We start from the raw sequence: 17,614 nt of genomic DNA, 5'->3' as shown, positions 1-17,614 counted from the left end.
GGATCTTTTCCTCGTATATGTTCATGGACGAAGGAGGGCTTGATCTTTTGTCCTCCTCAGTTATATTCTTCTGACCTCTTTGCTTTTCTTTTTGAAGGATTTTTTTCTGTCAGACTTGTTCTCTGGCTCGTGTGGCGCTTCACAGAAGAGTGGCTGGAGACAGGCCAGAGTGTGTGTGAGTTTTAGCAGTGTGTTTGTGTCAGTGTCGGGAGCCATGAGGAGCCCTTGGTTCTTGGCGCTGGTATGTCTGAGTTTGGCGGCCCTGGCCTGGGCAGAGAAAGGCCTGGAGTTTCCCCGCTATGACGGCAAGGACCGCGTACTGGACATCGATGGGAAGAACTACCGCAAGGCTCTGAAGAACCACCGCATGCTGTGCCTGCTCTACCACCCACCTGCACCAGCCAGCAAAGAGCTGGAGAAACAGTTCCAAATGACTGAGCTGGTGCTGGAGGTGAGAGAAAGAGAGAGAGAGAGAGAGAGAGAGAGAGAGAGAAGGAGAGGTGGAGATTGATTGAGAGTGGATGGAGTAGATGGAGTGATTTTGAGCAAAACTGAGGCACTTAGACAGCAGTTTGACCAGTGTGTGAACATTTCATGATAAACAGACCGATTGAAATCACTGAAAATGACTGTAAAGACAATTTTACAGATCATGCAGGACCGCTATGACCTAAGCTCAAAGGGCTCAACCCTCGATCTAATGCAATTTTAACAAACTTTTCTTAGGAAATTGCTTAGCGTTATTAAAAAATAATCTTGTTGAAGCTGAAATAAGCAATTAAAAGTGCTTATTTTGTTAATTGTGCTTATTGTGTGTGAAGGTCACTATCAGGGGTCCAGTTCTGCAGGTTCATAATATTCATATTATTCAATGTCCAGTAGTAAGGTATCTCATCCACTATGGAAATGACACTCAGATCAGAGGTTGCACCGTTACAAACTTTGCAGCCCCCAGGCAATGTGGAGGGTATTTGTGTTCTTTGTTTTTCTTCGGTCATGACACTATGTAAGAGTCTCAATTTTCTCAGGCTGCTTTAGCATTCATCATATGGATGGGATTTGGGATTTGTATTTGGGTTTAAGATGTTCTCTAGTTCAAGTCTCAGTTGACTTGGTCTTCCAGCAGCTCAAATTGAAAATATTGTGGTTGGTGGTTAGTGTGTTTTTCATACCCCAGTACCTTCACATAGTCAGTCTAGATAATGCTGCTTTACACTAAAACTCCTTCCTATTACTGAAACACTGCAAACCTGAAGCCTAGTTAGTACAAAGAGACCCAGCTCTGCTGAGCCTGCAAGATAACGCCAAAAACGGCCATCAGTTTCTGACCTTTCAAAGTCATTTGTCTTGGAGCTACAGACCTGGCTACATACATAGTTCTCTTCTATTCTTGATCACTTGCACTGGAGCAATTGAGACCTGTTTTTATCCTTAGGACACCCTAAATTGGTAGAGATCGTACCTCTCAACTATCTGCTGTTCTAATGTATGCCCATGGAGTAAAGCAATAGACCAACACAAAGGGACATCCTTTAGTGTCACCCTATCAATGTAATTACAGTGGACAACACTTTCTCTCTTTCCAGATGCAGATTAAGCTGAGCGTATGTTTCAGTGGGGATTCTTTAGTGACAGTGTGCCCAACTTCAGACCAATTATTCAGACTATTTGTCTTGTATTTGTTCCCCTGAGATCCACAAATGATATTGGTATGGATGTATGCTCCCAAAACAATCCTAATGAATGTATATACAACCTTTTCACAGCATGCTGGTTACTCTTGAAACTAATTAGTCTGTTTCTGTGTATTTAATACTTATGTACATGTTCTGATTGGCTACTGTATGTATATTGTACCTCGTTTAAAAAGCGGTCTGGGCTGAAACACTCCTTATAACTTCAGCATTAATGGGTGGAGCTAAACTGCTATAGACCAAATAGGCCGATATGCAAATGCATTTGTTTTCTTGACTTCACATAAACTATGAATTCAAACTTTGCTGTTTTAGCAGATTCATTTCTATATATGGATTGTATGGACTGCCCCCTGAGGATACACAAGCTTCCCCTATATACACTATAGGCTGCACCATTGGCATGGTGGCAATGGGTTAAGGTGTATACAGTAGGGACTGGACAAGATTTGTGTGTGTGTGCTTTTACACATCTATGTCAGCAATGGGTGCAAATAGAGATGTCCCCCTAAGGTATACCATCTTAAACTTGAATCTTGAAACTTGAATACCAACTAAATCTTGAATTCAGGTAGTCTTTGAAATAAAAACAGGTCTCCACTGGAGTGCTGATTTAGGAATAGTGTGTAGACAGTTCTGTAACTCTGAGACTGTGACTTTGAGAGGTCAGAAACTGACAGATGTATTTGGCAACTGGAGCTATATTACAGGATCAGCAGAACTGGATCTGCATTTGGGGTGTCCACAAACATTTGGACGTATAGTGTATGTGTTTTGACAGGATTTTCTGAGTTTTATCCTTCACCTAATAGAATGTGACAAAAACATAATTGATGATGGATGATGCTTATGAGGAAACAGCAAGTTTATTGATGGGCTTATAAAATGGACTTGAGCACACTTGACCTTTTGACTGTGGGCACAGTAATGCCATTAATGATTTGATCTCCATAAACAGACTATTTTTCATAATTCATGTCAACATATTGACACTTATGGTTAGCAGTTAGCAGTAGCATAGTGGGTTTATTTATTTATTTATTATATGCACATTATTAATTATTTATTATTTATGACACTGGTGCACTGTAGCTTATCTAAACTCTGCAATAAAAAAAAGCAATGGGCATCATTCACCAATATCTTCCAAAGAATTTCCTTAAAATGAGTTCTTTAGAAAACTCCTAACTAAAAGTCTACATCAGATTCATGATGTGCTTGCTTTTCAACAGCAGAATTGTTTGCAGCGATGCTCTTATAATAATGGAAAAAATCGCTAAATGTCGGCATCTAAATAGTCATCTAATAGGCATCTAATAGTATAAACTGTGTGAATTTTTTAAAATGACATTTCCATTGTGTGTGTATCTGCAGCTAGCTGCTCAGGTTTTGGAAGAGAAGGACATTGGTTTTGGGATGGTGGACTCTGAGAAGGATGCCAAAGTCGCTAAGAAATTAGGTAAGACTGAGAGAACCTTTAGGTGACTGCATTATAATGGGCTCATTAGCATTAGCATAGTCTACTTAATCTGCCACGTCTACATTAAATGACTGATTACTTTACTAATTGTGATGTTTGATGCCTCCACCGTGTTGTATTAGCAGCAGCAGTGCTGACTAATGTAGATGTGTATGTATTCTTTTAGGTCTACAAGAAGAAGGCAGTGTGTATGTCTTTAAAGACGAACGTGTGATCGAGTTTGATGGGTTACTTTCTGCAGACACGCTTGTGGAGTTCCTGCTGGATGTAAGACTTTTTCTATATACTGTCCCATATCTGTGCTCTATTTTTTACAACAGTACTGAACTGTGTACCTTTGTAGTTGTTGGAGGATCCAGTTGAGGTCCTTGATAATGCTCTGGAGCTCCAGGCCTTTGACCGCATGGATGAGGACATCAGACTCGTTGGCTACTTCAAGAATCCGGAGTCAGAATGTGAGTGTGTGCTAACTACCAAACTAGCGGTAGTCAGCTATAATTACTGTGTTTAGTGACACAGGGGTGTAACAATGTACTGAGGCCCTGCACTACATTTAGCTACAACTTAAAGGGTTAATATTTGTTAATATTAGCTAGCTGTTTTACTGATGTAGGTTATGCTATATTAATAGAAATTCAGTTAGCACTATGTCGTCCTTTTCTAATGTTACTGATAGACTTTCAGTGATGCTTAAATTCAGTAGATTATAAACAGACTTATGTTTATAGTCTACCAAATATACCCATTTCTAACTTTATTTTGGAGCCTCCAAGTTTACATGTTTACTCGAAAAGTTACTGAACATGTAAAAAGGGTAACACAAGTCATAAGATAAGACACTCAACGATACTGACAACATTCAGTAACTGGATTTTAACATAAGGTTTAAGCTTGTTGTTGCAATAACTTTTAAGGTTATTGCTTGTTGCAATAACGGACATTTTTACGTATTAAATATTTATTTACAATTGTTTGGATAGCCTTATATACAGTAGATTACATGTAGGCCCGCAGGTCAAAACATGACCCTAATCCTAGTCCAAATTTAACACTGGCCCCAACAGAATCAATTATTTCACCAGACAGTTTGTTTATAAGTAGATTTCATGTAGATGTTACCTAATTATAATGCACAATATATCTACTTAATTGAAGTTTTATGGAAGAAGTGGGGGTGTACACACTTCTGTTACTCTATTGCTTACATGTGTATATGAATATATATAGCAAAGAGCCAGGGTGCAGAGGTCAGCTATTTAAGTCTTTACTCTTTTAGACTGTCAGCAAACAGAGCAGAAAGCAAACTCTCATTAGCCATTTGCCATTTACTATTACATTAAGTAAGGCATATGTACACATACATAAATGCATATGCACTTTAACACATGCATGCACTGTCAGTGTTCCCTAAAAGATGCTAAAAAGAATTCTAGGTAGCACCTTTATTGTAAACAATGTATGCATATTTTAATAACAACCTCTTTCAGCTGCCCCCATCTGGCAGACGCTACATAACTATGTCCACTATCAGACACAAGAACAGTTTTTACTCTTAGGCCATCACCTTCATCAACAGCTGATCATCATCATCAGCTATAGGCCATAGATATTACTGATCAGCTATTATCACTCTTATCCTACAATTACTCCATTATTATTACATATATATATTTATATACATATTAAATCTGTACATTGTTGCGAATAACACTGTAAAGCACACTGTATAGAAATGTCCTCGTGAAGTCTGTGTATACTGTGTATACTATTGTTCTCTGAATATTGTGTATTGTCTGTGAATGATGTGTAGAGTAGCTGTATATTGTTAATACTAGAGATTCACTAACAGCCGGAAACAAATTTCTTGTGTGTGTGAACATATTTGGCCAATAAATCTGATTCAAATTCTTTATACTTTATAATAAATAGCAGGCTTTGTCTAAAGGGTTATTAATAGCCATTAGTTGCTTAATTGTAACATGAGCTTTGATTGAAGCTTCTATTAAAATTTCAAATTAAAACTGCTTATTTAGTGACACACTTTATTGTTGATGAGCTGGAGCTTGTTACATATATTTATAGTTATTTGATATTCATAACTAATTTGATATTCATAATCTCATACTATTATGACAATCCTAATTTATGTGAACTGGTTGTATGCAACTATGCAAACACAGTATTGTACCTTTGATCCACTCAGTTATAATATATTATAATATATTAGCAATGAGTTCTAACAGTGTAACAGTACATTGGTGGATCAGTGGTATAATTCTCGCCTGCCATGCGGGAGACCCAGGTTCATTTCCATGAATGGACCACTTTGTTTGGGGCAGTGGTGGCTCAGTGGTTAGAGCACTGGTGGCAGGGTTATGGGTTCAATACCTGGACTCTGCAAGCTGCCACTGTTGGACCCTTGAGCAGGCACGTGTGCTCACTGTCACTGTGTGTGTTGGATCACTAGTGTGTATGTGAGTGTTCACTGCATGGATGGGTTAAAGGCGGAGGCCAAAATCTGTCTAATGGTGAATTTTCTTGTCTAATAAATATATTTTCTGTTATATTTTTCTTCCTCTCTTCTTATCTCTTCTTTTCTCTGCTCTTCTCAGATTTCCTGGCTTTTCAGGAAGCGGCTGAACAGTTCCAACCCTTTATCAAATTTTTTGCCACTTTTGAGAAATCTGTGAGTTCCACATTAAGCTGTGAGGATGTACAGCAAACACACGCACATACCTTAGAAGAACTATCCTAGGGTCCAAAATGAACCATTTTTGTAAGAGCTGTTAGTGTAAAGAAGTTTGAAATTGGTTAAGAACTTTTACATCAACTTCTTTAAACCTTTAAAAGTTCCTTTACACACACATCTCTTTTACCAAAAACATATTATTTTTATGTACAATTTAGTCTTAAAACTTAGTTAAAAAAACACTGGATTGGAAGGTGTCTACCCAGGAAGGTACCAATTACCCAGACCCAGATCAAGCCTAAGTGCAGACTAAAAAGAATTATCTAAGTCTGTGGAACTGGCCTACAGTGTATATCTTTGCTGTTACAGAAAAACCTTGTAAATCCATTTTTGTCATTTTTTTACACGGTTGGAATTGAAACGACCAATAAAAATGCTCCAAAATTACTTATTTAAATAAAATTGTTTTATATTGGCTTCCACTGAAGGTTAAGAAAGTTGTCATTTTGGAGATAAATGGTTTTGGTATGACAATGACGATATATAGAGAGATAGATGAAAAAAGAGGCACCTTCTTGAGAGTCCTTGAGGCATTCATGAACATTAATGGCTATAAGAGCATTTCTGACTGAGGCACTGTATAGGCACTTTAATACTACTTCTGTTTTCTTAATAATATTTTTAATTTTTTTATGTTTCAGGTTGCTAAGGAGCTAACTCTGAAGATGAATGAGGTAGACTTCTACGAGCCCTTCATGGAGGAACCAGTCACCATTCCAGACAAGCCCCATACTGAGGAGGAGCTTGTGGCTTTTATCACTGAGCACAGGAGGTAACTGCAGTGGCTGGATAGACGGATGGATGAATGGATATTTGTGTTGGATCAATTCATTACCATAAATTGTGCAGCCTTCTACATATCCATCTTCTCATCATGTTTTTATAGGCCAACACTGAGAAAACTGAGGGCTGAGGATATGTTTGAAACCTGGGTGAGAAATGTTTGAAAGTTGCAATATTTGAACCTTTCCTGGCAACACTCTATATGTTTTATTGGCCACTGACCAGCATAATCATCACAAGTGTTGTAATAATATGTGTAATATGTACTTATACCCTGTTCAAAATGTATCCCATTGAAGTAATTGCTCTTCTCTTCTCTTCTCTTCTCTTCTCTTCTCCTCTCTCCTCACATTTTCTCTCTTCTCTTCGCTTCTCTTCTCTTCTCTTCTCTTCTCTTCTCTTCTCTTCTCTTCGCTTCTCTTCTGTCCTCACCTTTCCTCTCTCCTCTTCTCTTCTCTTCTCTTCTGTCCTCACCTTTCCTCTCTCCTCTTCTCTTTTCACAATTTCTCATCTCTTCTCTTTTCTTCTCTCCTTTTATCTTCTCTCCTCACCTTTCCTCTCTTCTCACAATTTCTATCTTCTCTTCTCTTCTCTTCTCTTCTCTTCTCTTCTCTTCTCTTCTCTTCTCTTCTCTTCTCTTCTCTTCTGTCCTCACCTTTCCTCTCTTCTCTTCTCTTTTCACAATTTCTCATCTCTTCTCTTTTCTTCTCTCCTTTCTCTTCTCTTCTCACATTTCCTCCCTTCTCTTCTCCTCTCTCTCATCTCCTCTCTCTTCAGGAGGATGATTTGAATGGAATTCACATTGTTGCCTTTGCAGAAGAGGAGGACCCAGGTACCTGTCAAAGAAGTAAAGCTTAAAGCATGTAGGCTGGTAAACATTTAACTACATGTGTGCCAAATCTCTCTATGTTGTTTTCAGATGGCTTTGAGTTTTTAGAGATTCTGAAAGAAGTTGCCAGGGACAACACTGAAAACCCTGAGCTGAGTATCGTCTGGATTGATCCTGATGATTTCCCACTGGTAAGCACCTGATTAGGAACAATGATCGCTTTCTAATGTGCTATACCTGTTCAAAATGAAGAGACAGTTCTGTTCCTTCATTTCTTTTTTTCCTATTTCTTTTTATTTTCTCAGCTAATTCCTTACTGGGAGAAGACCTTTAAGGTTGACCTCTTCAGGCCTCAGATTGGAATAGTTAATGTCACAGATGTAAGTGTAACATCATCCTTTTTTAGGTCCACTACCAGTGCTGATTCAAGTGTTTAAACTTGGAGTGGACTTAAAAACATTATTACTTAATTAGTTATTACTTAGTTTGAGTGTGGTTTTGTTTTTTGACTTCTGACTGATCTTTTGCTAGGCGGACAGCGTGTGGCTGGAAATGGATGACGATGAGGACCTGCCCTCTGCTGAGGAGCTGGAGGACTGGATAGAAGATGTGCTCTCTGGAAAGGTCAACACAGAGGACGACGATGACGATGATGATGATGATGATGATGACGATGATGATGAAAATGATGATGATGACGATGACGATGATGATGATGATGATGACGATGATGATGAAGATGACGATGATGATGACGATGATGATGAGTAATTAATATATATGAATTCTGTGGAAACCAAACAGACTCTTAAATGGATAACTAGATCCTGAATGAACTCCATAACACTAAAGTCATTTTGTATGTTCATCTATATCTGGTCATCTTTGACAAATGACAAACTTTCATATTCATCATTCTGATACGGAGCTGATTTTGAGACTACAAACAGACAACTCTATTTTATTTACTGCTCAGTCAAACTGTATGAACATTGTGAAAATCATCTCAAATTAAACATTATTACACAAAATGTTTTTGCAACCAGTCTACAATTCATATCTAAACATCTTATGGATTTCAGAATAAGAATCAGAAATACTTTATTAATCCCAGGAGGGGAAATTGCAGTTGTTACAGTTGCAATCGTGTTAGATCTTTGGCAAAGTAGAAAGACTCCATGATCTAATTATAATAATTGTAATGTAGTTGAATTGTTACATTTGCATTTTGATTTGGCCATTGTTGTATTTATTATTAATAATGAAAATATACAATGTGGACATGCAGTATAATTACACAAAAACACCCCAAAAAGTCATCCTATATCGTGAGAAATTCGCATGATTGTACTGTGGTTGAAGGCATGAGGCTGAAGGCTGATTGCCGAAGATTATCACACCTGTGCCAATATCCATGACATAAGATGATTCTGAATGTATTATTGATTTATGACAATTATGACATTTATTATGACACGAAAACTGGTTAACAAGAAATTGTAATGACATCAATGAAGAATAATAGCTCGGCTCTGCATTTAAAACACATGGGGTCAATCTGCTTTCTGTTCTCCACCTAACTGATTCATTTCTTAAATTAATTTATAATAAATAAATACATAATATTTCACAAAATCATTTATAATTTATATTATAATTAATATATATAAATAAGTATTAGTAATGATACATTTTTATTATTAAGGGAATTATTATGTATTTATTTATTATAAATGAATATGATGTTAATGATAAACAGGGCACCTGTCATTCTATAATTAACTGTGTTAATCTCTTCCTGCTAATCCTGCTAATGGTGGGCATATCCCTGGTTTCCCCTGTTTTGTTTCCTGTTACCACAGTAATGCTACAGACTGTCTGTTTTTATAACCTCCTGAATGAGAGCATAGAGAGCCATCATTCAATTTGATATTTGAGTCTTGTAAACAAGTACCAAACGGTCTGAAACACTGCACAGGTGCTAAAGGACCCATTCAAGAAGCACTGTACACTGTTAATGTTTTTAAACTGTTACATTCTGATTAAATGTATGAGGTGAATTCATTTTTAAGGTAAACTCCATTGTCACCTGAAAAGCAGAAAGAAAGAGAAAAAGAGGAAGAATAGATATTTTTTCTAAAATGTTATATTCATAGTCTGTCCTCGATCCTCAAATCTGTTTTCATGCCATCTAAAATAAGTTACTTCTTTTCACTTTTTCATGCATTTCTTAGGCATGACATGTACCAATAGAAAAAACACCACACCAGATAAGAAAGACATCTGAGGAACACATATAACATCCATTGCTTCTTCATCTCTTATTTCAGTGTGGAGAGAATTTTGCCAAGTCAGAATTGTTAACAGTGATGCTGATATGAACCAGACATCTGAAGCATTCATGCCTTTAAAAGTTACATAACAAAATGTTATTACACAAAGTACACTGCCTGAAGCTTGAGAAATTCTTACACTAATGTTACAAGCCTAAAATGTATTTTTCAGTATTACTATGTTCAAGGAAAAGCATTTTTTGTAGCATCATCAACATTGTTAAGGTTGAACTTGACTTCTCCAAAACACAAATTCTTTAGTTGATTTATTTGTAAGCGTTAAATCATCATAATGTTTTCAGCCTGAAATCATAGACAGCTGCCCTCACCTGTAAAATATTTTAGTACACTTTTGAATTTATTGGTCCCTCAACAATAGCAAGATGTCCTGAGATGAGGCCCTGCTCCCGATGCTCTGATGCTCCCACCACCATGCTTCATTGTTGGGATGAGATTTTGTGTGGTGTGCAGAGTTATTTTCCCTCCAAACATAGTGTTGTGCAGTTCCTGTCCATAAAATATTTTCCCAGAAGCATTGTGGAATATCCAGTTAGTTTTGGTCAGCAGCAGTGTCCTTTGTGGTTTCCTTTTAACTCCATTTAGGTTCAGTGTTTTTCTAATAGTAGACACATGAACAAAGGCTTTTTGCTGTCCCCTTTGGCTTCTTTCTTACCTCTTTCAGGACTGCTTATTGTACTCTTGGGGTGATCATAACTCTGTACTGTGAACTGAAAACACCCAGGTCTTTTTTGCATCTCTGTAACATATCTTCTGAGGTCATCTGAGGTTTTCTGAAGGTTTTCTGCATCAAGGCAAAGTTCATAGTGATCTTTCTCAAGGGAAAAACATGTATCAGTAACCAGGCTTTGTGTGTCTTTATTTGATGGACAAAGCACCATCCAATCTTGGTTCCTTAAAGGAACTTTTGCCAATTAGCCATCAACACTGAGGTCCACTTACTTTTTCTAGCCTGCACTGTGGGTGGTAAGTCACTGTGCTCAATAAAGAACATGAATAGTTCATCTGTTTGTGCGTTATTGTTTAAGTTTAACTGACTATAATTGTAACTTGATCAACTTGATTGTAGAATGATCAGGACACATTTCATTAATAATTGATGTGAAAAAACAAGTAATTAAAAATAGTTCACTTACGTTTAACTGTATATAGATAGCACCTCATTTACATCTTAGTCACTGAATAAGATTGAAAAAAAAAGAAAAATCCAAACACTTGTCTATGAACTTGAACGTATACAATTTATTAGAATTGAGTTCTTTTTAAGCACTTTTTAGCAAATGCATATAATCAGCAGACGCCAATGCAAGGAAGAAGAGGGGATCTGTAAGGACTCAAAGAAAATGAAAATATGCCTACGTTAACATAGAAAAAACAAACTAATAGCTTTATATAAATATATACAGATGGAGGTATACAAACTGTTTGTACATAAACTCATAAATTAAATATATACACATACATATATACACATCCAAATATCAATGTAAAAAAAATACAAACCAATCCAGTGTCACTGTTTAGTGGCTTGTAAAAAGAAATCCATCTATTATAAAAATCTGCAGGAGGAGATCATGGCCTGCATGTTCTTAGCAAACACAAAAAAATCCACCATTCCATTTAACCACAAAAGTTAAAGATACTACAGAGAGGCAGCAGGGGACACAGAAGGTATACAAGCAAACCAGGGCTTCTAGTTGTTTATCAGAAAAGAGAAACAAAGTATAAAACAGTCTTTGTGAGCAATGAGTAAAAAAGTATGGTAAGTAGTTGTACACATGATTGATTTCATGAACACTTTTGGTGAATATCTTGAGCCCTGTAAAAAGCAAGAACTGCTGTAGAACGAGGCTGATCAGAAAGGCAGTTTAGGCAGCATCCCCAGGTTTGTATCTTCATATGTAGTTTGTAGGTTTACTACAGTACTTAAATTACAACTTTGAAGGTGTGGTGCACTACCAAAGCAAAGTGGGACAACATACAGTGTGCAAAAATTAAACAAAACAATTCCAATAAGTTTTATGAAAACAAATGTATTTATAACTAAATGTATTAATAGACTGTACTACTCACCAAGATAGTTTGAATATGATATGATATCATGACTGATGTGGTTAGATGTTTAATTAAAAGAATACAATTCAAACATGTGGGAAAAAAAAAAAACTCTTGGCATTTGAGATTTTCAAATTTCAAAAATACTTTAAAAGTACAAATCCTCCAACATAATACTTAAGTATGGTAACAAAGACGGAATATGTTCCAGCCTTTGTTACAAGAAATGCCATTATGCAGTGGTTGAATTCTGTTAGTAAACATTTCTGACATTTCAGACAAATGCAACATAAATGCAATCTATTAATCCTAGAGCCAGATTAATGTATTATTATTTATTGTTATTCATTTGAATTACTATTGTGTTTTGTACAGTTTTAGGGTGGACAAATGGAAACCAATCAAATTTTAGGCACCCCTAACAATCTGAGCTCTCAAATAACTTTTACCAAGGTGGTTAGGAAACGCCAGTTCATGCTAATTTCAAAGCTTTATATATACTCAGACTCCTCAAACCCTGTCCCTACAATCAGCAGCCATGGGCTCCTCTAAGCTGCTTCCTACAACTCTCAAAATAAAGATAAGTGATACGCACAAAGCAGCAGAAGATATGAAGCCACTTACTCAGTTTGACATATAATTAACAAATGGCCGTTAACAGGAAATGTAGAGCCTGGAGGAACTACTCGAAGGATTGTCGGCTTTAAAAAAAACATTTACAAGCTGTGCTACTTGCCAGGGGTTTTACTATGTGCTTACCATGAAGGGTGTTCAAACGTTTGCTTCTACAACAATAAAAACAAGCAAACACAGTCTTGCTTAAAATATTGAAGAAATGTAAGATGTAAGAAAGTAACGGATATTTTGACCAGGGGTGCCCAAACCTTGAGTTTAACATTTTGAATATTCACGATTTTCTCCCCACTTAATTTTCATAAGCATATGGAATTTGGAAAACAAATTAAAAGGTAAAATCCTTCCATATCTGTCTAAAACTGTGTTATTCTGATTGGCAGACATTTTAAACGACGTGTACCACAACACTTCCTACTTTACACTACTGTTTGACCTCACCCTTAATATACCGTTTTTTTCTTAAACACTGCGCAATGCACAAACACTCATACCACCTCTTATGCACATATATACGCTCTCGTACTTGCAAGTACTAGGCATATCTTTCCTATACAGAAATGTGTTTTTTTTTTCCATTTAGTTCCACAAAAAGACACTGCTGCGTATCAAAATATGTCCGATATGTAAAACGTAATTTGTAAAAAGTGAAAAAAGTGTGGGTAACTTATCCAAAACAGAAAAAAACACTGTTCCAAAGTTTTTCGTGTAGAAAAGTAAGATAATGGAGTGGAGAGTCCTCAGGTGTCAGACTGATGTCTCTGACTGCAGTAGCAGGACAAATTTGTGCGATTTTGGGTGGACATACACCTCGCTGAGTTTGAGGTGGGGTATGGCCTTGCTGCTGATCACCAGGCTGAAGTCAGGGTTTTTCAGCTGGAATTCAGTACCATCTCGCAGGGGGCTGGTGACTGCGGCCTCGCTGACCAGCGTCCACTGCAGAGCCTGCCAACACTCCCTTCCGTATTGCAGGGTGGGCCCTGAGGTAAGATAACTCTCCAGAAATGCCTGAGACAGAAAAAACATTACAGTTCTGTTAAACAATTCTGAACCTGAAGACTGACCCTCAAACAGCCCCCTGTGCTCATAACATAGATAGGGGTTGCAGGCTTGGATAAACGTTTTTAGAATGTTAGACCCACACTACATTTGTCATTTCAACAATTTAATACATTTAACAGGCAAAACATGACCATAAAACTAAGAACAAAATTATCCACACTTCTCCTTGTCATTGAAACGAAGCAATGAAGCAACAGTACAGTGATAATTGTTCAGAAGCAGCAAATTAAACTTCTTTGTAGAGTGATGGGTGGTATCAGGGCTGGACGGTATGACCAGAAATTTGTATTATGGTATTTTTTTATGGTATTTTTTATGACCTTTGAGTACTACAAGGTTTGCTTGGCTCCACAAAATGACACAACCCATACCCTCCCGTACAGTAAACACATACATACACAGTAATGAGCGCATAGTGGGACAGTGAGCATGTGAGCCTGGAACGGTGGGCAGCCTTTGCTGCAGAGGGCTCAGCAGTGGCAGCATGAGGGGAATGAGTTTTTGTTTGTGTTAGCCATTAGTGATGAGCATCAGTGCTGTTTGTCATGCATCTGAATTTTGCAGCACTAAATTTTGTTCTGCATATTTAATAGCATAATATATTACAGTATGTAAGAAACACAGACGAGTTTTAAGCTGTACACTGAATTAACCGGTATACTGGCCAGTAATAGGTGCTATAGTAAGTACAAGGATATATATATGTGTGTAGAAATAATTATAAAATTATATACAGTATGTTGTAAAGTTTTGACTGCATCTATGGTACAAATAAGGAGAGATATATACAGAACTGAGGTAATGTGCTGCATGCTGTTCGTCTTGTTAAAAAGCTTCCTTTAGAAGGTGACTTAATGATTCTAAAGTTTTGGGAAACCTGCTCATTCATTGTTTCTTCCGAAATTAAGGGTATTATAGGAGACTTTCTGTTGGAGTAACTGTCTCTCCTTTTCTGAAGGGGTGTGACTGCAGTAATGTACATTGATGGTGGTAGGTCGTCCAGAGGAAGGGGAGCTAGACTTTCTAGACAGAGAACAAGTTTAATAGACGGATGGATGACGCAGAATTCTGTGAGGCAACAGACTTCCAAGTGGCAATGTCAATGGGGCTGGTTGGGGTGGTCAAGAGGGAAAGGGTGAGAAAGTGCAGTTCAAAAAAGGGGCCATAAGACTCCGGGTTAAGGTAGCAGCAGTAACGGAACCAATCAGTTGATGAATTTTAGCCCTATAGGGCTGAACAGGTTGTTGTAGGTGCTGGCTGAGGTCAGGATGTATAGAGAAGGGGGTTGGGATGAGTTAGGAAACAGGCTGAATGGTGGGGGACAGCTGAGAGGATCATCAGAGTCTCTCTCCCCTCCGCCATGGACATTTACACTGCCTGCTGCATCCGCAAAGCAACCAGCATTGTGGATGACTCCACCCACCCTTCACACAGACTGTTCTCCCTCCTGCCATCAGGAAGAAGGTACCGCAGCATCCGGTCCAACACGACCAGACTCTGCAATAGCTTCCCCCAAGCCATCAGACTTCTCAACTCCAGAGACTGAACTGATGTTTTTTCTGTTCCATGCACACACACTCTCTCTCTCTCTAACCATTTACCCCAGAAGCATTTTTGCACTAATAACTATACTACCTCACTGGACACTGGATATTTATTGCACACTGCATAATTTGCACACTACCCCTAATTATTTATTATTCTCTGTCTGTACTGTGTTGTGTTGTCTGTCTGCACTTGTACTGTGTTGCACTTGTGTTCTGTATGCACTGTGTCTATGTTGCACCATGGTCCTGGAGGAATGTTGTTTCGTTTCACTGTGTGCTCTGTATGTAGTTAAAATAACAATAAAAACCCACTTGACTTGACTTGGGAAGGAATTAATTTGCAAGAAGGGTTCAAATTAATGAGGATAAATGTGATGCTTAGGAAGAGGCAGAAAAAGGTGTCAAGAAGTGGGATGAAAATAGTTAAGGGAGAATAAAGAAAAATGGAAGAAGAGGTAAAGGGGCAGGAAAATACACAGCAGTAAGACGTAGATTACATAGCTCAACACAGCAGTTAGTCAATTAGTAACAGCAGAGTTTGTGTGTAGTTTGTACAGACCTTTGGGGTCATGTTGTTGGTGATGCAGAAGGCCAGGTGGCTCTGGATGCTGTCCATACTGTGGCAGTGCTGCTGGCGGGTGGTGCGCAGATACTTCTGTAAAGCGCGGGCCATTGAGGGGAAAATGGCCTGCGCTGCCTCTCGAGGGTCCATTACATCACCTGGAGGCTTCTTTTTCTCCTCTTCTTGCAGCCTTTGTACGTGCGTGAATGCCTCCTCTACTGCCACCACCAACCTGCAAGCAGGAATGACAACCTTAAGTTTGGGGAGAACTCTGAATAACACAATTTCCCACTTATCACAAATACAGTTGATAGGCTAAGACACATTAGGCATGTGAAGTTTGGTGCTACAAGATTAATGGTAAGTCCATGACCACCAATTATCACTGTGCAAACTATGCCTAAATTACCAGACATTTGTTTCTATACGCACTGTATGTCTAGCTAGCTGATGTGGTATCTGATTTCTGACACTTAATGACAGTTTCCCCATCTTGCCCTTCTCCCAGTGGCACTAAACTGCTGATTCCAGGATCATCTGACACTTTCCTAAGGTCGAAAGACCAAACTGCCGATATTTGAGAGAAAACTGGTTTGGATGGTTAGAAAAAACCCAAGAACCACCAAGACACAGGCCTGCCTTGAACTGAAAGCTACTGTAAGACCAGCATCTGAATACAGTCAAGCGAGTTTTACATCGCCATGGACTTCCAAGAAAAAAGCCCCTGCTCCAAAATCAACACATTCAAGCCAGACTGAAGCTTGCAGCTGACCACATGGAAAAAGAAAAAGCCTTCTGTAGAAAGTATTTATAGTCAGATGAGACAAAGATTGGATTGAGTTTGGCTACAATGACCAGAGCTATGCTTGAGGATTAAAGGTGAGGCATTCAACCCCAAGAACACTGTACCATCATGCTCTGGGACTGGAACTGAATGGAATTATCCAGGGAAACTACCTCAGAAACTACATCAGAATTATTTCGCTTAACCTTGAACCATTTACATTTACATTTAAGGCATTTAGCAGATGCTTTTATCCAGAGCAACTTACAAAAGTGCTTTGCTATTTACCCAAGAATAACCTCAGCTAGTTTGAATAGACTAATAATTCAAAGATACCTCTAAGTTTAGACAGTACTAAACACAAGTCAGTAAGGTGACCACTCTGCTATTCGCCCAAGTATTCTCAGCAGAGGTGGGTCTTCAGTCTTGGTTTGAAGACTCGGACACCCAGGGGAAGCTTGTTCCACCACTTTTGTGCAGGACAGAAAAAAGCCTGGGCTCTTGTCTTCTGTGGATTTTGAGGGATGGCGGGTCGAGCAGAGCCATACTTGAAGCTCGAAGGGCTCTTGGTGCAGTTCGGCTTTTGACCATTGCCATCAAGTACGGAGGGGCTGGTCCTTTCTGGGTGGTTGTGGAATGGATAAAGCAGACTAATAATATGTTACAAGGAATGATCTTCACAAAGTCCTGACCTTAACCCTTTTGAAAACATGCGGACTGTGCTTAGAAGTCTACTTGGTGAATATCCAACCAGAATTCTGCCAGAAGATAATAAGTATATCTGAGAGCGCCTTTGATTTAGATATACAGTTTCCAGTTCCGTCCTGTTTTCTTTTAGGATGTTACCATTCATAAAACTCTATTTCACTACTCTCTTTCACCTTCTCTCTTTCTCTGCCATGTTCATACCGTGCTTTGCGCTTGCGGACTCTCCTTTCATGGTCAGCCTCCTCGTAGTAAAGCTCACTGTGGCTAGTGTCTCTGTGCCGTGCAGCAGCAGCAGCCATTTTCGCTCGAGACTGACTTGCTGCGCCATCACTACCGGGACCTGGCAACAAAAAATCATTTCAGTTCAATAATCACAG

At 38.4% G+C, this 17,614-nt stretch overlaps 2 protein-coding genes across 3 annotated transcripts in view; one reads left to right on the top strand and one right to left on the bottom strand.

Annotated features, from left to right (window-relative positions):
• On the top strand, positions 1-8,553 carry casq2 (calsequestrin 2). Its single transcript, XM_072685223.1, has 11 exons — positions 1-451; positions 3,069-3,153; positions 3,341-3,441; positions 3,518-3,629; positions 5,787-5,860; positions 6,565-6,695; positions 6,810-6,855; positions 7,484-7,538; positions 7,626-7,726; positions 7,841-7,915; positions 8,067-8,553. The coding sequence occupies exons 1-11, from the start codon at positions 215-217 to the stop codon at positions 8,304-8,306; spliced, it is 1,257 nt and encodes a 418-aa protein (XP_072541324.1). The 5' UTR covers positions 1-214; the 3' UTR covers positions 8,307-8,553.
• Positions 8,554-11,108: 2,555 nt separating this feature from the next.
• The window catches only part of vangl1 (VANGL planar cell polarity protein 1), a 55,611-nt gene continuing 49,105 nt past the window's right edge, over positions 11,109-17,614 (bottom strand). For both annotated transcript variants that reach the window (XM_072686370.1, XM_072686371.1), the window contains exons 7-9: positions 17,439-17,577; positions 15,743-15,977; positions 11,109-13,582 (exon numbers count right to left, since the gene is read on the bottom strand). In XM_072686370.1, the coding sequence (XP_072542471.1) occupies positions 13,322-13,582; positions 15,743-15,977; positions 17,439-17,577 (635 nt within the window). In that variant the 3' untranslated portion in view covers positions 11,109-13,321. The remainder of the gene's footprint in view (positions 13,583-15,742; positions 15,978-17,438; positions 17,578-17,614) is intronic.

The sequence above is a fragment of the Salminus brasiliensis genome, chromosome 8 (assembly GCF_030463535.1).
Source record: "Salminus brasiliensis chromosome 8, fSalBra1.hap2, whole genome shotgun sequence".
In the NCBI taxonomy this organism is placed as follows: domain Eukaryota; kingdom Metazoa; phylum Chordata; class Actinopteri; order Characiformes; family Bryconidae; genus Salminus; species Salminus brasiliensis.
This window is presented reverse-complemented; position numbering and strand designations above follow the sequence as displayed.